This window comes from Hyaena hyaena, unplaced genomic scaffold, assembly GCF_003009895.1.
Source record: "Hyaena hyaena isolate Hyena2069 unplaced genomic scaffold, ASM300989v1 scaffold_578, whole genome shotgun sequence".
Taxonomy (NCBI): Eukaryota; Metazoa; Chordata; class Mammalia; order Carnivora; family Hyaenidae; genus Hyaena; species Hyaena hyaena.
This window is the reverse complement of record NW_024081212.1, coordinates 783,108-806,128: the sequence shown is the minus strand read 5'-3', so window position 1 is coordinate 806,128 and position 23,021 is coordinate 783,108. Positions and strand designations below refer to the sequence as shown.

At 37.6% G+C, this 23,021-nt stretch overlaps 1 protein-coding gene across 1 annotated transcript in view; it reads left to right on the top strand.

The window, feature by feature from the left end:
• RP1 (RP1 axonemal microtubule associated) overlaps positions 1-23,021 on the top strand; it is a 284,132-nt gene that overhangs the window by 21,596 nt on the left and 239,515 nt on the right. Inside the window, 1 exon segment of the mRNA XM_039256605.1 lies at positions 12,315-12,478. Coding sequence (XP_039112536.1) covers positions 12,315-12,478 — 164 coding nt within the window.

The following is a 23,021-nucleotide window of genomic DNA, read 5'->3' as shown; positions in this document are numbered from 1 at the left end:
CTGACCTCTCTCCTGTAAGAGGAGCACTGAGGAATGGCTGGACTCCATGGACTGCTACCTACTAGGAGTGCTTACAGCTATCGGTGAATCAACACAACCAGATAGATGAGGCTGTTAGATTCATGGAGAAACATGACTTGCACATCACAGGAATTTTATTATATTAAGACTGATAATGGCTAATAAGAAATAAGTGACATTTAATTCTGTATATCCACATAAATGAGTATATATACACACATACATACTTATGTGCAGAAAAGATCCCATGTATTCTTATGAATGTGGTATAGAATATTCAAAGGAATAATTCCACCTCATTTATATGATATTGGGAATACTTTTAGACTCAGGTTTAATGTAAGTCAGTGGGAATTCTGTCAAAAAATAGAATGATCTGGACCAACAGAAAGCTTTGTGGATTTTTTACTTCATGCCTTTGCTTACTTTCTCCCCATTCACTCATTACACCAATGTGCATACTGAGCTCTGGCCTATATTTCACTGAACTTATGCTCCCTCTTCACCCTTCTGGAAGGTACAATATAGTATAGCACTGTGTGGATCAGGCTGCCCCTCTATTCCTTCAAAAGGTTATTATTGGAATCAGCCTGATGTACCCTGTTGGCAGTGCACCAGGCGTAATTATAACATAGACCCTGACCTGGGCGACATTAAGTTAGCACCAAGTGTCTAAATTGACATGAAGTATGTGGGGTGACAGGGAACATCTCGATAGCACTGACGTAACCCTGCAGGGTCTTGAATGAGACAGGAACGGGATCTTCAGTGACTACCCAGCTGGCAGGGATCTCCAGACAGCTGGTCCACTAGTTTTGCTCGGGCTTTGAGAGCTAAAACCAGACAGTAGGCCTGCGCGGGCACGTTCCCCAGTGTAGTTCTTTGAATCGCGAGTCCTTCCCTTTGTATTTTTACTTTTTATTAAAGTTATACTTGTATAACTAGTTTTGAAAAATCAGAAATACAAGGCTCAAGGGGTGCCTGGTGGCTGTCGGTTGAGCATCCGACTTCGGCTCAGGTTGTGATCTCACGGCTCATGGGTTCGAGCCCAGGATCAGGCTCTGTGCTGACAGCTCTGAGCCTGGAGCCTGGTTCAAATTCTGTCTCCCCCTCTCTCTGCCCCCCTCCTGTCATTCTCTCTCTCTCTCAAAAATAAACATTAAAAACAATTAAAAAATACAAAGCTCAAACTAAAAAATAATAGACCACTTTCTGACTCTTTACGTGCCCAATTCTGACTCCACAGAGGCATCCACTTTTTAAAACTTTTAACTCTTTCTTATGTATTTATGTCTGCAAATACTGATTTTTTTCAATTTTAGATTTTATTAACCTCCCACCTTCTACTTCTATCGCTATCTTCCCAATAATGTTATACCTTTTAAAGATCGGGGCGCCTGGGTGGCTCAGTCAGTTAAGTGTCTGACTTTGGCTCAGGTCACGATCTCTGGTTCGTGGGTTGCGGCTCTGTGCTGACAGCTCAGAGGCTGGAGCCTGGTTCAGACTCTGTGTCTCCCTCTCTCTCTGCCTCTACCCCGCTTGCACTCTGTCTTCTTGTCTCTCTCAAAAATAAACGTTTAAAAAGTAAAAATAAATAAAATCACTATTCAGAGTTTTTATTTTAATTACCCTGTAAATATTGTTCCTAAATTGAGCCACTTTCTGTGCTTTGACTGATTTTTTTTCTTGCTTACTTTTTGTTTTCCCTGAAGTTAAAAATTGATTATCACTCATTCATTACAGCCTTCCCCAGGGCTGTTAATCTCTAGCAGCATAGATGCGTGTGTCAGTTCTTTTATTGGACCTACTTTTTCCCTCTTGGGGACATTAGCTGTCTTGGAGGCATTCTTCTTCAGGTTCCTTCATACCCTCGCCATCCCTTTTCATCCGGAATGGGATGTTTGCTCTTCAGACTTGCTGCACACCTGTCATCTGGGAGCTTTTCTTCAGCGGCATCCTGGGACTCTTTCCTTCTCTTTATTGAATGACCTGTTTCTTGAAACCTACATCCTACTATTAGTTTAGGTATTAGTTTTGATAGAACAAATCTCTGATAGTTTATAGGGAAGAATGCATAGAAAGTAAAATTTTGGGGATCTTAACTATGTGAAGCTACCTTTATTCTATTCCAATATTTAACTGACAAAAATGATACAGCATTATAGGTTGGAAATGAGATTTTGACCGCTTTCTTCATTTGTCTTTATCTTCCAACCCAACGTGAAAAGTGCCAAGCCATTCTCATTTCTGCTTCATTATATATGACTCCCTTTCCCAAAAGCTTTTGGGACCTTCTGTTTACTCTGGTATGCTGAAATTTCACAAAGATGCACATCGGTGTAAATATATTTTTCATTTGTTACACTATGCATTCAGTACCCATATTCTTCAGTCTTGGAAATTTGTTTTGTGACTTTTTTTGTTCTTTCATTTTAGATTTCCCACTATGAATATCATCTGAAGATGATGAATCTCTGAATTAATCCCTTAACTTTTCTTTTCTGTTTTCCTTTTTTCTAAAAAAAAAAAAAACCAAACCACTTTATTCAGATATAAATTACATTTAATAAAAACCTCCAATTTTGCACATGTTTTAATGATATTGACAAATATGTAGTCCTAGAACTACCATTACAGTCAAGATACAGAATATGTCCATCACCCCAGAAAGGGTTTTCATGCCCCCTTGCAGTCAGTCTCCTTCCCTCTTTGCCAAGCCCTTGGAAACCACTGATTTAACCTTTTTTTGTAGACATTCATGTTAACAGTATCATATGGAGTGTAATCTTTGATGTTTGCTTCTATTACTTAGCAAAATGCTTTTGAGATTCATTAGTGTTGACCTAAATCAGCAGTTTCCTTCATTGCTGAGTGTTATGCCATTATATGTTTGTTTATCCATTCACCAATTAACGGACATTTATTTGTATTATTTCTAGTTTTTAGCTATTATGAACATAGGTTATATAAACATTCATATACAAGTCCTTTTGCAGGGCATGTTTTTATTTCGCCCAGGTAAGTAGCTAGAAGTGAAATTGCTAGTTTGTGTAACTGTTTAACTTTACCAGAAAGTGCCAGCTGGTTTCCCAAATGGCTGTACCTTTTCCTACCCCCACCTGCAGTGAATGAGAATTCCAGTTGCTCTGTATTCTTCTTTGTACCGGGTGCTATCAGTCCTTTCATTTCAGAGCATGTTTGGTGGTGTCTCTTTGTGGTTTTAGTTTCCATTTCTCTAGTGACCATTCGTGTTTGTCGTTGATCTTTCTTTTGTGGCACGGTGTCTTTAGAGTCTTATTTCCGTTGGGGTCGTGTATCCTGGGCACAACATTTAGATGTAGGTTTTACACATATTTTCTCATAGTCCAAAGCTTTCCTTTTCTTCTTGTTTTTTAATGGTGAGACTTTCAGTGAGCAAAACTTTTTAATTTGGGCAAAGTTATTTTCTTTTTGTGGTTTATGTCTTTCAAATTCTAAGAAATCTCTGCTTAGCCCCAAACATGAGATTTTTCTTCTGTGTTTTCTTTTGGGAATTTTTTAGTTTTACTTCTTATGATGGGTCTGTTTGACCCATTTAAAGTTATTTTTTTGCACATGGTAGGAGTTGTTTCATATGGATATCCAATTATTGCATCACCTTTTGTTTAAAAGAGAATACTTTTCCCATTGAAATACTTTGAATTGGAAAGGATAGTCTTTTGTTGAAAACCAGTCAACCATATATATGTGGAAGTATTTTCTCTATTCCCTGTTTTATTTCATTGATCTATGTTTCTATTTGTATGCCTAAATGTACTATCTTGATTCCTATAGCTTTGTAGTAAGTTTTGGATTGAGATAGTGTAAATTTTCCCGACTTTGTTCTCTTTTAAAATGGCTTTGGTTACTCTGTGTTCTTTTATTTTTCCCATCTTCACACTCTGTTCAACCCATAGCTGGATACCAGAGCCCAGAGGACCCAGCTTCCCTCACTGCTGACTGTAGAGCCGTTGAAGCAGTTTTGGTCCTTATAGTCCATGATGAAGATGGAGACCATCAAAGAACTCGGGAGTCAGGTCAACTCAGTGCATAAAGGCAGTCGGCAAAAGAGTGCAACAGAGAACCGTACACAGTGATCCTGCCCACTTTTAAAGAAGTCCATTTTTGTCTTGGAATTTCAAATTGGTATTTTGTTACTTTAGGAGGGAGAAAGGAAAAAGAAAGCCTTTTCTGGCGTGATTAAAGAAACACTTCTTTTCTATTAGTTCTCTATCTCTTACTACTCAGAAGTTATTTTATGGCTACTTCTGATTTCATACAATCAATCTTCTTCAAACAATAGTAGCTGAGACTAAACACTCTTTGATTGTTGCTTCGCTTGGAATAAGATTTCCAACGGTTTAATTCCAAGTATTTGTGATTTATATTTGTCTAACACCCACCAGTGGAAATTTCCTTATAGACACTGCTGTCTATGTAACTATGTCCTGAAGGCTGATCCCCTTTCTTTTATGTTTCTTTTTATTGTTGCATATGTAAATTGCCATCATTCTGGCTTGTAGTGGGAAAAGGCACTATTTCTCCAGTTTTATACTTCAGGATATTTTCATTTATGTAAACATTTTATTCTTAGAAATTTACAAGGCTGATAACAGTATTTGTATGTAATTCTTAAGTTATTAGCCTAATTCAGTCTTCCTCAACTTTCTTTTCATTATTGCTTTTTTGAAAAAGATTTTATTTCTAAGTAATGTCTCACCCAGCATGGGGCTTGAACTCAAAGCCCTGAGATCAAGAGTCAAATGCTCTACCAACTGAACCAGCCAGGCGCCCCTCATTATTGCCTTTTAAGAAAGAAATTAAATATGAAAAAATAATATTTACTTGAGAAGAGTTGGGTTAGGAGAGCCACAAACTATTGTAATATGTAAGCTTTTTGTCCTTTAAGAACCAATTTTCCTCCTTTGAGAGTGATATTGCTCTCCTTGAGAATGGTCTAGTTGATAGAAAAAGCAATTCAGTGACAATTACAGTGATAATAATAACTTTCCTTTATTAAGTGACTCTTATGTACCAGACACTGTACCATGTGCTAAACAAATGTTATCTGATATAGTTCTCAAAAAATCATGAGTGTTTAATTTCCATTTTTTGAATAAAGAAGCTGAGACAGAGAAGTTGTTGCTGTATCTAAAACCGAGTTTCAAAGTGTAGATCTCAAGATAGTTCTGTGACCTCAAAAGTCTCCTCCTCTTCTTTTCCACTCCTTACAATGATGTTATTCAAATGAATTGAAAAGTCATGCTATTTTGTGTACAGAGATACATAATTTATTGTAGCATTTGAAGTTCCAACATACTGACTTCTGGGAATGGTTCTGTCCTTCCTGTTTGATGCTTCTAGGTCATCAAAGAATTTTTGTTGCTTATAGTTTACAGGGAAGAACAATTGGCAAGTGATTATAAGGAATTCTGGAAATATAAAAGAATAATTCTAGAGAGGATTTTTATAACTACAGAAGACATTATTTTGTTTCTGAAGAATCAAGACATAATTTTCCTATGTTCTCATGTACCTAAAGAGCTCTTCATGTATAGTATGCAATTCATCATTTAAAATTCTATTTTTTTTCATATTTGCCCCTTTAAAAAGGTGAAAGTAATATGATAAAAAAAATCAAATAGTGTAGGGAAATATAAAATGAAAAGTTAACCTTTCTGTAGGTCCAGCTTCTAAAAGCTACTCAAAGAGGTCTTCAATTTCCCCCCTAATTTTCAATACATTTGTCACCATGTATATCTGTATATTTATGAGTATCCTTTTTATTTATGAAATTGAGTTTACAGTATTCACATTTTGACATATATTCCTTTAGTCATTCTTTTAAAATCATTGCATTGTATAGCATTTCATTGTGGCCTTTTTTGTGATTTGTCTTATGAATTAAAAGCTACATGGTTATGTCCAAATATTCACTATTCCAAGGAATCTTGAAGAATGTCCGTAGTACACATAGTTTGGCATCTTTGTGAGTATATTTGTATACGAAATTATAGCGGTAAAACTCTTCAATCACAGGGTATGTGTTGTAAATGTTCATAGATGTTGCCAAATTGCCCTTCAAAAGGGTTCAGGAAAGTACACTGATGCTAAACAGTATGGAAGGGACACTCTTATAGTACTAGATAATTCTAAAATTAAAGATTTATGCCAGTCTGATAGGTGAAAAACAGTAAAACAGTATCTTGATTTGATTTGCCTATCTTTAATTGTGAGGGAGGGTAAGCATCTTTTCTGTCTTTGCTGCTTTGTGTGTGTGTGTTTCAATGAATTCCTTATTCATATTTTCCATTTTTCTGTTGCAAAATTCATGTTTAGCTTTGTTTTATTGATTGTATGAGCTATTTGCAAATGAAAGAAATTAATTCTTTTTCATCTCTATGGCTATTTCCCCCAACTTTACCAGGTTCAGTATGGCTTTTACAAGTTTTTGTTTATTTGATGTTTTAGACAATCAATTGTATTGAGGTATAATTTACATAAACAAAGTGCACAAATTTTAAGTCTACAATGTAATTCGTTTTGACAGTTGAACTTACTTATGTAACAACCACTTAAATCAAGCTATAGAATATGCATCATTGCAAATAGTTTCTTCATGCTCTTTGCAGGTAATTCCACCACTCCTGGCCCCAGGAAGGAATTCATTTGCTTTTTGTTACTGCAACTAAGTTTGGCTTTTTGTTACTGCAACTAAGTTTGTCTTAGAAGAAGTTTTTATGTGCAATCAGATAATGTATATTCTTTTGTGACTAAGATTTTGATCAGCATAAAGCTTGATATTCACCCAAATTTTTGTATCTATATTTTGTGCCTTTTAGGTGCGGAATTGTATTTATTTACATAACACAATTTGCTTGTGTAGTCACTTTTTGTATTAGTTTCCTAGGGGTACTGTAACAAATTATAGGAGACAGGGTGGCTTGAAAACAGGAATTTATTCTTTCACAGTTCTGGATGTTAGAAGTCTGAAATTGGGATGTTAGCAATGTCACACTCTCTGTGAGAGCTTTGCAGGAAAAATTCTTCCTTGCCTGTTCTTAGTTTTTTGTGGTTGCCAGCAGTCCTTGGCATTCTTTTATTTGCAACTGGATATTTCCAATCTTTGCCTGGTATTCTTCCCTCTGTCTCTTTGTCTCTTTTCCTCTTTTTATAAAAACACCAGTCATAAGTAACTAAGTCTACCGTACTCAAGTGTGACTTCATCTTGGTTATATCTGCAATGATTGTTTCCAAATAAGGTCACTTTCATAGATACCAAGCGCAAAGACTTGAACATATCTTTTTGGGGACACAGTTCAACCTACAGCAGTTCTCCTCTGGCTCTGGAAAATTCATATCCTTCTCATGTGGGTAATATACTTACCACACTCCAACAGTCGTTAAAGTCTTAACCATTCCAGAATCAACTTCCAAGTACAAAATATCATCGAAATATAATCATGTGAAAAAGTTCAAACTTTCATCTTTTATTTCATCTAAATCAGGTATGGGGGAGACACTGGGTACCATCCGTTCTTAGCCCAAATTACTCTCCATCCACAGACCTGTGAAACTAGAAGATAAGTTGTCTGCTTCTAAAATACAATGATGAGGGGTGCCTGGGTGTCTCAGTTGGTCTGACTTCAGCTCAGGTCGTGATCTCATGGTTTCTGAGTTCGAGCCCCATGTGGGGCTCTCTTCTGTCAACACAGAGCCTACTTCAGATTCTCTGTCCCTCTCTTTCTCTGTCCCTCCCCCTACTTGCACTCCTGCTCTCTCAAAAATAAACACACATTAAAAAATAATAAAATACAATGGTGGGACAGGCATAGATAGAATAGACCCTCCCAATCTACGGGGGAGAAATTAGAAGGAAAAAAGGGGTCATGTGTCCCAAGCAAGTTTGTAACTCAGCAGGGCAAATTCCATTAGTTTGGAAGGCCTAAGAATGATCCTCTGTGGTGTACTGCCTTGTTCTCTGACCCCTACTAGGGGAGTAGCCCCATCTTTTTGGCCACCAGGGTGGCAGCCTTGTCCCAGGGCAGTTATTCTACTCATCTTGGCCCTCAGAGTTATTCTTCCTTTATTTCATTACATCTCTGTCCTTTTCATCTACTGGAATAAAATTCTTGAAAATCCTGTTCGTCTTCCATGGATGTCATGGGAATCCACATCAATAGGCACAAGAATATAGAGTCTTCCTGGAGAACTAATTTTTACTCCTGGCTTCTGCTGAGATAGTTGATTGAATCCGTAAATCACATGCCTGATCTCTTTAGCAAACAGTTTTCCTGCCATGTCTTTGGCTCTGTTTTCAGAACAGAGACTTAAATAGGTTGATATTTCCCAAATTAGTAAGTGCATGTTCCTTTTTCCTTAACAATTACTGCCTCAGTTTATCCCTTTCCTCTTGAATTTTACCATAAGCAGCAGGGAGAAACGAGGCTACGCTAGTTTCTACATGTTGATTGGAAATCTCAGCTGAATTTCCAAGTTCATCATTACAAGTTCTGTTTACAATCCTGAATAATAGAGTACAATTCAGCCAAGTTCTCTGTGCCACTTTCATAACAAGACTACCCTTTACTCTAGTTTTCAATAACATGTTTCTCATTTATTTCATTTTCAATAACAAGTTTCTATCATGAATGGGTGTTTAATTTTGCCAAATGCTGTTTTTGGGTCTCTTGAGGTGATCAGGTACATTTTCTCCTATTCTGTTAATATGATGAATTACATTGATTGATTTCCAGATGTTTAAAAGCTTTGAGTTCCTGGGATAAACCTGAAGATGGTGGTTGTCTTGGTTTCCTAATATTTTGTTGAGAATATTTCCATTTATATTATGAGGGTTTTGCTCTGTAATTTTCTTATTATGCCTTTGTCTTTGGTACCAAAGTAATTCTTATGTCACATGATGAGTTTGGAACTGTTTCAAGGGGTTTGTGTAGGACTGGTATATTTTTTTAAAGGTTTGGTATAAAATTTACCTACTGGGCCTGCAGTTCTTTGTGAAAAGAAATTAACTTTAACTTCATTATTTTTTAGAATATATAGTGTTATTCAAATTGTATAGTTCTATTTTTGATAAGGTATTTGAGTCTTGATCAAGCTGTTTGTCTATTCCCTGCAACCTGTTTTTCTCCAGTCCATTTACTCAGCCCTTCAACATACTCTTTTTCAAATTAGGATCTAACAGGGTATAAAGGTTAAGAAGGTTTTTAGAATTTTATTTCCTCACCTTCTTTTTCCCATAAAGTTCCTGGGCAAGCTGGGCTGGGTGTCCTACAGATTCATAAAATCTTCTGTTTCACTTTTCTCTTGGCTTCTACTTTAGAGATTACACCATGAGGGTTTAATGCCTTCTTTGCTTGATTTGAACTTTTTTTTTTGCCAGTTCTTTTTTAAATTATGTTTTTTGGTGCAATTGTAAATGGCATTGATTCCTTGATTTTTCTTTTTGCTGCTTCATTATTGGTGTATAGAAATGCAATTGATTTCTGTATGTTCATTGTATATCCTGTGACTTTGCTGAATTCATGTATCAGTTCTAGCAGTTTTTTGGTGGAGTCTTTCGGGTTTTCCACATATAGTATCATGTCATCTGTGAAGAGTGAAAGTTCAACTTCTTGCCGATTTGGATGCCTCATTTCTTTTTGTTGTCTGATTGCTGAGGCTGGGACTTCCAGTATTATGCTGAGCAGCAGTGGTGAGAGGGGACATCCTTGCTGTGTTCCTGACCTTAGGGGAGAGTCTCAGTTTTCCCCATGGAGGATGATACCAAGTGTGGGTTGTTCATATATGGACTTTATGATGTTGAGGTATGTTCCTTTTGTCCCTACTTTCTTGAGGTTTTTTTTCAATAAAGGATGCTGCATTTTGTCAAATGCTTTCTCTGCATCTATTGAGAGGATCATGTGGTTCTTATCCTTTCTTTTATTAATGTGATGTATCACGTTAATTGATTTGCAGATATTGAACCAGCCCTAGAGCCCAGGAATGAATCCCATTTAATTGTAGTGAATAATTCTTTTAATGTATTGTTGGATTCAGTTTGCTAGTATCTTTTTGAGAATTTTCGCATCCATGTTCACCAGGGAAATTGGTCTGTGGTTCTTCTTTTTAGTGAGGTCTTTGTTAATGCTGGCCTCATAGAATGGGTTTGGAAGTTTTCCTTCCATTTCTATTTTTTGGAGCAACTTTAGAAATTATTTTTCATATTTATTTTGTTAGATTTTATGTGTCCTGGCCTCTCTTCTCCAAAATCTTATATTAGGAATGTTCTGGGGCACCTGAGTGGCTCAGTAAGTTGAGCAGCCAACTCTTAATTCTGGCTCAGGTCATCATCCCAGAGTCCTGGGATTGAGTTCCTTGGTGAATGTGGAGTCTGCTTAAGATTCTTCCTCTCTCTCCCTCTGCCCCTTTACCCTGCTTGTGTGTTCTCTGTCTCCCTAAAAATAAACTAAAAAACAAAATACATTTAAAAAATGTTCTGATTTTTTCCCTTTTTTTATGTTAGCCTTAGTACCTCATATAGGTTACAGGCTGACAGAGGACAAAGGCATCATTTTATGTTTTCCATCTGCTCCTCCCCATGACTCTGGACACCTAGGAATGACACAGTGACTTGTTGGGTCTTGAGTGACTGGAGTGTAATTTATAAACTTAAAGATGAGTCTTGGTTCATGATCTTTACATTCCTCTCCAGTTTTTACAACATTCTCTTCCAAGGTTAAGGTTTTAATGATTTAAAGAGGTGCAAGGACCTGTGGTAACCTGACATCATATTTCATTATATTCTTTTTTTATTTCTATTCCTATACTTTTTATCCTTTTCCATCTTAGTTGTTGGAAAATGCAATTTCTTTCCCTATTGATTTGGTCCTTGTACATTTAGCAAGTATTGATTCTTCCCTGAACTCTTTTGGTGCATTTCTAAGGGAGCAGAAGCTGAAGAGCTTTATTTCATTTTATTCAAACAAGCACTAATATACTAGTTATTCTGTAGAAAACAGCTGGAAATTTCCCAGTTCTGTAGTTTGTAATTGCACTTTAACTGCTTTTGCCGTTGTTAAAGATAGCTTATTATCCTCTTTCAATTTTTAAAAATGAGGTTTTTATTTACTGGTTGTCTGCCAAGATGAGTTGGGAGGCGAACTTGGGTTTTTGTCATGTGTTGGAAGAATTAAGTAGGATTTCCTGTTTCAAAATAGATTTTTAAACACATGCATTAATTTAGCATACATTTATTGTACCATATAAGTAAAACTTAAATTTGGAATATGATTACTATTTGAACAAGATGGGAAATAAACTTTAATTTAAACATGGAAGAGAGAAAATCAAAGTCTTAAGAGTAATTGTAATTTAAATCCATAGTTCTGAAGTTAATTGCCTCATATTCTTACCAGTTGTATATGATCTCGAGTATATTCCCTAATTTCTCATTATTTCAATTTTCTTATTGATTAACATGATGTTTATTCCAAAGAAACATCATAAAATTAAATTAAAATTCTAGGAAGTAATATCACACTGCTATCAGTGTAACTATCATGTTTGGTTAGTTTCAGTTACATTCACCATGAGCCATGTATTTTCTCGCACTGTGCATCTTTGTTGCTGGGATACAAAATTTATTTAACATTGTGGAACTCAGTTACTTCATCTATTAATTAGGGGTACTTAAAACAGTAAGTGAAGAAATTCATTCTAACTCAAACCTTTTATGATTTTATAGATTTTATGATTTGTGATTATATATTATTTTATGATATATAAATGCATGATCTTATGACTGTCTAAATACGATTATATTATTTTATGCTTATATAAATTATTATATTTTTTTACTCTGGAAAATACCTAAATTCAAAAGAACTTAAAAGGCATAATTCTGAATATTACATGTCAGAGCTAACAGTACTGGAAGTATCTTGTCAGAATGCAGGCAACTTAAGAGACTTAAGAGAAGCTCTGAAGTCACTGCCTTGTGGTCTAGGCGGACCAAGTATGACAGGATAATTGTATCTCTCTCATTTCGTTATTAAAGATCTAGGAACTAGTCTCCCAGTTACATGTAGCACATAATAGTCCCAATGAGTATTTTAAAAACCAAATCTAAATCTTGTGTTATAGCACTTTTCCAAAGGAGATGGAGAAGAGGAAGTTATATCTGTTTTGAACTTGCCTGGCTTTATGATGATCTGTTCTTCTGAGTCTTTTGTTTTTATAAGTTGCTTTAATGTTGTGTGTTATTTGTGCTTCTGTAGGTAGTAACTGGAAAGTTTCCATAATGACCAGTGACTTGCCAAATTCAGGGACCAGCTCACAGATTTATATTATACTGTATGGACGACATAGAAGTTCAGCGCCTATATATCTTTATGGAACAGATGGAACTCAATTTCAGGATGGCCATGAAGACATATTTACTGTAAGTAATAAAACTGAGCAAAACCTGTTAACATGAGTGATACAGCTAGTTGGTACTTTGGTGGAATGAATGCAGTCTATCCAACTGGTGTTTTCTGTTATAACACCATGTGTCCCGTAGAAGATGAGTCAAAAGTAATTCATGGTGGTTTTGTTTAAGCAGATTATACACAAGTAAAACTGCAATAAAGTAAGAGACGGTAGCTTGGGAGAAATGCTAGATGGCCAACATTTTTTGTTTCTGTACTGTGGCTGTCAGGGGCAAGGACCTATGCCTTTCTGGCTGAGGCTCCAAACAGATGAGGCTCAAAGTCAAAGTCATGAAGGAACAAATACAATTATCAGTCATATAAAGGAGAACAAACATGATGTAATCAAATTATTAGGTCATGGCTAGACACATGAGATCAAGATTAGGGAGAAATAGAGGTAGCTGGGGAGACCAGTATCAGACCAGTTGTTAAACTCAAGTCAGAAATATTAGTAACCAAAGAAAGACTTGAAATGAATCAAGTACGTTGCACTTTATAGGTATTTAGTAGCATCTGTTGAATGAATGATTGGATACATAGAGGGTTTGTTTTGGATTAGGTAGAAATAGAGAATAAAATCACAGTTAGAAAAGAGTACCCGTAAGTATCTTAAATCTTTATAGTATCCTCACTTCCATGTGATCCTAGGTGTTTGGTTTACTACAGTCAGTGTACTCAGCCTACACATGTCATAGGAGAGGCCGAATCATTTGGAATCAAACTAATAGTTTAGCTTGAACTCTCCTTTCCATATTTTCCTTATGAATCAGTATTTAAAGAAACTCTTGTGTTGATGGGCACTACAAGTAAAATGTGAAGACTGACATTATTTTGCAGCTGTAAGAACTAGTTTTAGAAGTGACTATAGATATATAAGAGTCTAAGTTTGTTGTTGTTTTGCTATTATATTATTTCATGTGTACCTTTAAATCAAAATATACCTTCACGTGGTTTATAGGGTTAAGTCATTCTGAATTCTATATTAACAAAGGTGTGCCTGTAACTCTTCATTCCCATTTTCTTCTCCCACAGGAAAGCATTTTCATAGTTTGATGCTTCTTATTTTCTGAGCACTGTTAGCTACATTTCAGGTCTTTTCTGTTGTCTTGCTCTTTGTTTGTTTGTTTATTTTGAGAGAGAGAGAGAATGAGAATGAGTTGGGGAGGGGCGGAGAAAGGGAGAGAGAGAATCCCAAGCAGGCTCCCTGCTGTCAGTGCAGAGCCCAACGAGGGGCTTCTTGTCACGAACCATGAGATCATGGCCTGAGCCAAAATCAAGAGTTGGATGCTTAACCGACTGAGCCAGCTAGGCACCCCTTGTTCTTTCTTTCATGGGCCCTAGGATTGCTAGATTTGTATCTTGTTTGTAGAGGTGATGGCTTCATTAATTTTAGGATCTTGTTGATTTTCATCATAGTTTTCATTCATCCTGATAAATTGGTTTCTTGTACGTGTTCTTAGGTAAATTTTGTTTTCCCTTCTTTCCTTTGTCCTTATTGTTTTGTTTCATAGATTTTTTTTTTATTGTGGTAAAATCCACAAAATAAAATTTACCATTTTAACCATTTAAAAGCATGTCATTCAGTGGCATGTAGTATATTCACAGTGTTGTTCAACCATAACTATTATCTAGTTCCAGAACATTTTAGTCACCCCAAAAGGAAACCTCATTATGCAGTCTCCTATCCCTTTCCCCCTAACCCCTAGCAACCTCTAATCTACTCTCTGTCTTTAAAGATTTGCTAGTTCTGGTTATTTCCTATAAATGGAATCATGTATGGCCTTTGTGCCTGGCCTCTTTCACTTAGCATAATATTTTCAAGGTTTGTCCTTGCATGTATTAGTACTTTTTTCCTTTTTATGGCTGAATAATATTTACTTGTATGGAAATACCACATTTTGTGTATCCATTCATCTGTTGGTGGACATTTGGGTTATTTGTATCCTTTGGCTATTGTGAATAGTACTGCTATGAACATTTGTGTGTAAATAGTTTTTTTATTGAACACTTGTTTTCATTTGAGTGTATATTTAAAAGTGGAACTACTGGGTCCTATGGTAGTTCTGTGTTTAATGTTTTGGGGAACAGCCAAACTGTTTTCCACAGTGGCTCTATTATCTTACATTTTCACCAGGAAAGCGTGAGTGTTTCATTCTCTACATTTTCACTAACCTTTATTGTTGTTGATTAAAACAATTTTAGCTAAACCTTTTGGGTGGGTGTGAAGTGGGATCTCATTGTCATGTTGATTTACATTTTCATAGTAAGTGATACTGAGTATCCCTTTAGGTATTTGTATGCTAGTGGTATATCTTCTTTGGAAGATTACCTATTTATATCCTTAGTCCATTTTTAATTGGGTTGTTTTTCTTTTTGTTGATTTATAAGAGTTCTTTATAGATTCTGAATCCTAGACCTTCATCAGAAAAAGGATTTGCAAGTATTTTTCCTTATTTTGTAGGTTGTCCTCACTCTTTGGGTAGTATTTTTTAATGCATAAGAATTTAAAATTTTGATGATGTCTAATTTATGTATTTTTTTCTTTCGTTGCTTATGTTTTTGGTGTCATATTTAAGAAACCATTGCCAAAATCAAGGTCATGAAGACTCACCGTATGTTTTTTTCTATATTAGTTCTTTGATTAATTTTGAATTACATTTTGTATAGGGTGTGAGGTAAAATCCAGCTCCATTCTTTTTTTTTTTTTTTAATTTTTTAAAAATGTTTTATTTATTTCTAGGAGAGAGAAACAGCGTGAGCAGGGGAGGGTCAGAGAGAGAGGGAGTCACAGACTGAAACAGGCTCCAGGCTCTGAGCTGGCAGTCAGCACAGAGCCCGACGCGGGGCTCGAACCCATGAACCGCGAGATCATGACCTAAGCGAAAGTCGGAAAGTCGGACGCTTAACCGACTAAGCCACCCAGGCGCCCCAATCCAGCTCCATTCTTTTGCACGTGCATACCTTCCTGTCCTCGCACTATTTGTTCTTTCCTCATTGACTAGTCTTACACCCCAATGAAAATCAATTGATCATAGATGTAGAGGATTTATTTCTTGATTTTAAATTCTATTCCATTGATCTATATGTCTGCCTTTATGCCTTTACCACACTGTTTTTATTACTGTAGCTAGGTAGTAAGTTTTGAAATCAGAAAGTGTGAGTCCTTTAATCTGTTCTTACTTTTCAAGATTGCTTTGACATTTGTGGCCTTAGGATGAGCTTTTCTTTCTACAAAGTAAGCCATTGGGGTTTTGGTAGGAATTACACTAAATCTGTAGCTCACTTTGGGTAATATTTACATCTTGTCAATATTAAGCCTTTCAATGCATGAACATGATGTCTTTACATTTATTTAGGTCTTCTTTAATTTCTTTCAGCAATGTTTTATAGTTTTTCTTGGGTGAGTCTTACACTACTTTGGTTAAGTTTATTCCTAAGAACTTTATTCGTTTTGATGCTGTATAAATAGAATTGTTTTCTTAATTGCTTTTTCATATTGCTTATTACTTATACATAGAAATGCAACAGATTGGTTGATCTAGTATCTGGAACTTTTACTGAATTTATTTATTCTAATGGTTATTCTTGGTGGAATCTTTAGGATTGTCTCTATATCAGGATATTTCTTCTGTGAATAGAGATAGTCTTACTTCTTTCTTTATAATTTGGATTTTAAAAAATCTCACTTTCTTGACCAACTGCCCTATCTAGAACTTCCAGTTGAAGGTTGAATAGAAGTCATGAAAACTGGCATCCTTGCCTTGTTCCTGATTTGTCTTTCACCATTGAGTCTAATGTGATCTGTGGGTTTTTCATAAATGTTCTTTATCATATTAAGGAAATTTTCTCCTATTCCTACTTTGTTGAGTATTTTTATCATGAAAGTGTGTTGGATTCTGACAGATGCTTTTTTTTCCCCATCAATTGAAATGACTCTTCACATTCCATTTATGTGATGTGTCAATATTTGTATGTTGAATCATTCTCCATTCCTGGGATAAGTCCTAGTTGGTTATGATGTATAAACTTTTTAATATCCTTTTAGATTCAGTTTGATAGTGTTTGTTGAAGATTTTTGCCTCTAGATTTAGAAGGGGTATTTGTGGCTTTCTTTTCTTGTCATTTATTTGTCTGACTTTGGTATTAGGGTGATGGCTGACCTTCTAGAATGAGTTACAAAGTGTTCCCACCTATTCTATTTTTGGGGAAGACTGAGATGAATGTGTTAATTATTCTTAAAACAGAAGCAGGGGTTGGGGCACCTGGGTGGCTCAGTCAGTTAAGTGTCTGACTCTCACTTTTAGTTCAGGTCATGATCTCGTGGGTTACTGAGATTGAGCCCTGAATCTGGCTCCAGTGCTGACATTGCAGAGCCTGCCTGGAATTCTCTCTTCCTCTCTCTCTGCCCCTCCCCTGCTCATTCACACACACACACACACACTCTCTCTCTCTATCTCAAAATAAATAAACAAAAAAAAAATAGAAGCAGTGGCTTAAGATGGTGGTGTCGGAAGACACTGACCTCACCTCCTGTCACAAATACACTGAATCCACAGCTACATGTAGAACAGTTGCCTCTGGAAAACACCTGAAAACTAGCTGAATGTCTCCTCCACAGCAGAGGATCAAGGGCAACACTGAGATGGGTAAGAGAGGCAGACGTACAGTCTTGCCAGAAGCCCCAGGCCTGGGGCGGTGACCCACGCTGGGAGGGACGTCACTCGTGTGGAACTTCTCCCTGAAGAGTAAGGGGTTTGTGCCCCACGTCAGGCACCCCTGCCCTTGGGACCTGCACAAGAGAGACAAGTCCCCCAAATGCCTGGCTTCACCCCAGAACCCAGTGCAGAAGCAGCACTTTGAAAAGCACCTACACCATATGCGAGGGAGATTGATTTGCTAATCTTAGAGCATCTGCGGAGCTCCGGGGTCCTGCGGGGACTCTCTCCAGGCGTGGAGACAGGTGCAGGTGCTTTTTTCACTCACTCCACTTCGCAGGAGCCAACAGGCTGCCTGCCCCCATGCTCTCCCACAGCCCCACGGGCACCGGTAGGCATCCCTGGGCCCGCAGGTTTCCTGCGGCCCCCCAAAGCCGGAGGTTGCAGGCTCCGTGGGTGAAACAGTCAGGGCAGGACACAGACAGCAGCCGGAAACAGGCTTCGGGTCACGGAGCTCTGGCTGAGGGGTGGCGTCAGTTGTACCCCCGCCTAGCCGCCGCGCCGCGGCTCCCCGGGAACGTGACTTAGGAGGTGTCATCGGTGTGCGCTTCGCCGGCCTCCTTACAGCGCACCTGGACCTCCCCGAGGGGGGCTTCCACACTGCCGGGACCTTGATCTCTGCAGCTCCGGCCAAGAGGTTCCTCCAGGTCGCCTGGTCCTCAGGCTAAAAGGGCTAACGGTGGTTGTCTCGAAGACCGTGTATGTTTGCACACTTTATTATTCTTAATGTATTCACTTAGCATCTCCATATGTAAAAATATTCACTGAAGTGTAATTGACATATAACATTATATTAGTTTCAGGTGTACAGCAAGTGGTTCAACATTTATATACATTATGAGATGATCACCGTGACAAGTCTCATTACCATCTGTCACCACACACAATTATTACAGTATTATTGGCTGTATTCCCTAGGTTGTACTTTACGTCCCATGACTTATTTATTTTATAACAGGAAGTTTGTGCCCTTAATCCCCTTCACCTGTCTGCCGCATTCCCCACACCCCACCCCTCCGACAGCCACCAGTTTGTTCTCTGTACTTAAGAGTTCTGTTTCTGTTTCGTTTGCTCCTTCATTTTCTTATATCCTCTTGCTGGATTGATCCCTTTGTCATTATGTAACGCCCCTCTTTATCCCTTATGAGTCTTTCTTTTAAGGCCTTTTTGGTCTGTGTATTGTTGCTCTGGCTTTCTCATCATTTCCGTCTGCGCGGCGTAGCTTTTTTCATCCCTTCACCTTGTGTGTGCCTAGAGGCCTAAAGTGAGTCCCTTGTCGGCAGCATATAGATGGGTCTGTTTTTTTTGTTTTTTGTTTTTTTAAAATCCATTTAGCTACCCTATGTCTTTTTAAAGTTTTATTTTATTTTTAATTTTTTAACTGAAGTATAATTAATGTACAGAGTTAAATTACTTTTAGGTGTACAGTATAATGACAGCGATTCTACAAATTACTCCGTGCTCGTCAAATAACTGTACTCTTGATACCTTGTATCTGTGTCATTCTTCCCCCATCCACCTCCCCATTGGCAACTACCAGTTTGTTCTCTGTATTTAAGAGTCTCTTTTTCTGTTTGTCGCCTTTTTTCTGTTTCATTTCTTAAATTCCACATATTAGTGAAATCATATGGAATTTATCTTTCTCTGACTGACTTATTTCATTTATCATTATTCCCTCTAGGTCCATCCATGTTTTTGCAAATAGTAAGATCTCATTCCCATTTATGGCTGAATAATATTCCATTGTGTGTGGGGGTATATATATACACACCACCTCTTCTTTATTCATTCACCTACGGATGGACACTGGGCTGCTTCCATATCTTGGCTATTGTAAATAATGCTACAGTAAATGTAGTGGTGCATATATCTTTTCAGATTAGTATTTTGGTATAATTGGATAAATACCCAGTAGTAGAATTACTGGATTATATAGTAATTCTATTTATTATTTTTGAGGAACCTCCATACTATTTTCCACAGTAGCTACCCTAATTTACATTCCTGTCAACAGCGCGTGAGGTTTTTTCCCCCTGGATCCTTGCCAACACTTGTTATTTCTGTTTTTATTTTTATTTTATTTTTTTTAAAATGTTTTATTTCTGAGAGAGAGAGAGAGACAGCGTGAGCAGGGGAGGGTCAGAGAGAGAGGGAGACACAGAATCTGAAACAGGCTCCAGGCTCTGAGCTGTCAGCACAGAGCCTGACGCAGGGCTCGAACCCATGAACTGTGAGATCATGACCTGAGCCGAAGTCGGACACTTAACCGACTGAGCCACCCAGGCACCCCTTTGTTTTCATTTTTTTATTTTATCTTTTTATTTTTTGAGAGAGAGTGTGTGTGAGAAGGGGAGAGAGGCAAAGGGTGGCGGGCAGGGGAGACAGAGAGAGAGAGAGAGAGAGAGAGAGAGAGAGAGAGAGAGAGAGAGAGAGAATCCCAAGTAGGCTCCACACTCCTTGGTCCCACAACCCTGGGATCATGACCTGAGCTGAAATCAAGATTCAGACACTCAGCTGACTGAGTCACCCCAGTGCCCCTGTGTTGTTGATTTTAATCATTCTGACAGTTGTAAAGTGATATTTCATTGTGGTTTTAATTTGCATTTTCCTGATGATTAGTGATGTACTTATTGACATTTTGCCCATTGTTTTCTGGTTGTATTTGTAGTTCTTCTCTGTTCCTTTCTTCTTTTCTTGCTTTCTTTCCTTGTAATTTGATGGACTTTCTTGAGTGCTATATTTGGATTCCTTTCTATTTTTTGTGTATCTAGTTTGGGTTTTTGGTTTGTTATTACCATGAAGTTTATATGTAACACCCTAGACATATAACAATCTATTTTAAGTTTATGTTCACCTAAGTTCAGCACTTTCTTAAAGCACTATGTTCCCCCAACCCTCATTAGTTATTGTAAATATATAGTTGATTTCTATATATATTGTAGATGTGTAGTTGTGTGTATACACACACACACACACAAACACACACACACAGACACACACATAGTTGATTTTCACTCTTTTTTCTTTTAACCTTTATACTGGCTTTATAAGTGAGTGGTTGATCTAGTACCTTTACTATATGTTTGCTATTCTTTTCTACTTAAAGAAGTCTCTTTAACTCTTCTTATAAGGCTGGTTTAATAGTGATGAACGTTTTTACCTTTTGTTTATCTGGGAAAATCTTATCTCTCCTTCAATTCCGAATCATAATTTTGCCAGGTATTCTTGATTGTAGGCTTTTCCCTTTCAGCACTTTCAATATATCAATCTACTCCCTTCTGACCTGCAACGTTTCTGCTAAAAGTTCAGCTGGCAGTTTATTTTCTTTCGTTGCCTTTAAGATTCTCTCTTTATCTTTAATTTTTTGACCTTTTAAGTATTATGTATCTTGGTGCAGACCTCTTTGGGTTCATTTTGCTTGGGGCTCCTTATGTTTCTTGGACCTGGGTGTCTGTTTCCCACCTCAGATTAAGGAAATTTTCAGCTATTATTTCTTCAAACAAGTCTTCTGCCTCTCTCTCTCTCTCTCTCTCAGATTATCTGTAGTACAAATGTTAGTACACTTGAAGTTTTCCCAGAGGTTTCTTAAAATATCTTCATCTTTTAGAAATTCTTTTTTTTTTTTTTTTTGCTATTCAATTTGGGTGATTTCTACTACCCTGCCTTTGAGAACACTTATTTGATCTTCTGCATCATCTGATTTGCTTCTGATTCCCTCTAGTGTATTTTTCCTTTCAGTTATTGTATTCTTTAGCTCTGATTGGTTCCTTTCTGTATTTTCTATCTTACTATTGAAGTTCTGTGTTCATCCATTTTTCTCCTGAGTTTAGTGAGCATCCTTATGACCATTACTTGGAACTCTTTATCAGGTAGATTGCTTTACTCTATTTTGTTTAGCTCTTTCTCTGAGGTTTTTTCTCATTATTTTATTTGGGACATATTCCTCTGTTTCCTCATTTTGTCTGACTCTGTGTTTCTATATATTATGTAGATCAACTATGTCTCCTGGTTGTGAAGGAGCAGGCTTATGTAGAAGGTGTCTGGAGGGGTTGAGAAGTTCAGTCCCCCATAGTCACCAGACGAAGGTGCTCCAGGGTTGTCTCCTTTACGGGCTGGGTGGCCTCCTGCATGACTGGGACATGACTGCTATGGGCACACTGGTAGATTGAGCTGGCCTTTGGCATGGGTGACTGAGAGGCCTGGCCACAGCTGCTTTGAGCATGCTGGTAAGCGGGGGGTGGGGGGCTCCTTGTAGGGGTTCCAGTGGCAGCTGAGGTACCACAATCCCAGATTTGAATACACTACAAACCTGTAGTAATCAAAACAGTATGCCATCAACATAAAAACAGATCAGAATAGAGAACTCAGAAATAAACCCACACATTTATAGACAATTCTTTTTTTTTAATGTTTATTTTTAAATTTTTTTTTTGAGAGTCAGAGAGAGACAGCACGAGCAGGGGAGAGTCAGAGAGAGGGAGATACAGAATTATAAGACAGGCTCCAGGCTCTGAGCTAGCTGTTAGCACAGAGTCCGATGTAGGGCTTCAAACCCCTGAACTGTGAGATCATGACCTGAGCTGACGTCAGATGCTTAACTGACTGAGCCACCCAGGTACCCCTAGACGATTCTGGATATAGAGGGCAAGAATATATGACAAATATACTGGGGAAACTGGACAACCACATGCAAAAGAATGAAACTGGACTACTGTGTTACACCATACACAGAAATAAGCAAAATCAATTAAAGTCTTGAATGTAAATCTGAAACTGTAAAACTCTTGAAGAAAACATTTAGTAAGCTTTTTGACATCAGTCTTGGTGATGCTTTTTTGGATTTGACTCCAAAGGCAAGGGCAATTAAAGCAAAAATAAGCCAGTAGGAGGACATCAAACTGAAAGCTTCTGTATAGTGAAAGAAATCAACAAAGTAAAAAGGCAACCTTGACTAGAAAGTATTTCCAAGTCATATATCTAATAAGGGGTTACTATCCAAAATATACAATGAACTTTTGCAGCTCAGTAACAGAAAAGAAACAATCTGATTAAAAAAACTGGGAGAAGATCTGAATAGACATATTCCCAAAAGAGATACATAGATATCCTAGAGGCGCATGAAAAGATACTCAATATAACCAAGTAATTATGAGGAAAAATACAAATTAAAACCTTGAGATATCACCTCCCACATACTAGAATGGCTGCCACAAAAAGACAAGAAATAATGTTTTGACAAGGAAGTGGAGAAAAGAGAACCCTTTTGCACAGTTGGTGGTAATGTAAATTGGTGCAATCACTGTGAAAAACGCTATGGCGATTTATGAAAAAATTATAAATAGAAATAGCATATAATCTAGCAATTCCATTTCTGAGTATTTATCCAAAGAAAGTGAAAATACTACCTCAAAAAGATATATGTAGAGGGGGCAAGATGGCGGAGAAGTAAGGAGCTCCGTACTTGCACTCGCTCCCATACATCACACAGAAAAGATGTGAGGCCATTGGAAACCTTACAAAACCTGAGAGATTGGGAGAAAAAGGACGCAGAATCCACTGAGAGAGCCTTCTAACGTGAGTGCGAACCGGGGAAGATAAAATCGGGCCGGGATTGGAGACTCCAGGGTGGGAGGCATCCCCCTCTACCCTCTATGGGGAGTGAGAGAGGAAAAGGAGAGAGTCCGAAAGAGAAAAACCTCCGCTCGGAGGGGAAAAAACCTCCGCTCGGTGCATAGAAAGACCATACTTGCCAAATACCTGCACACCAGGTCCCCTCACGCCAACTGGTCCCTGGGGG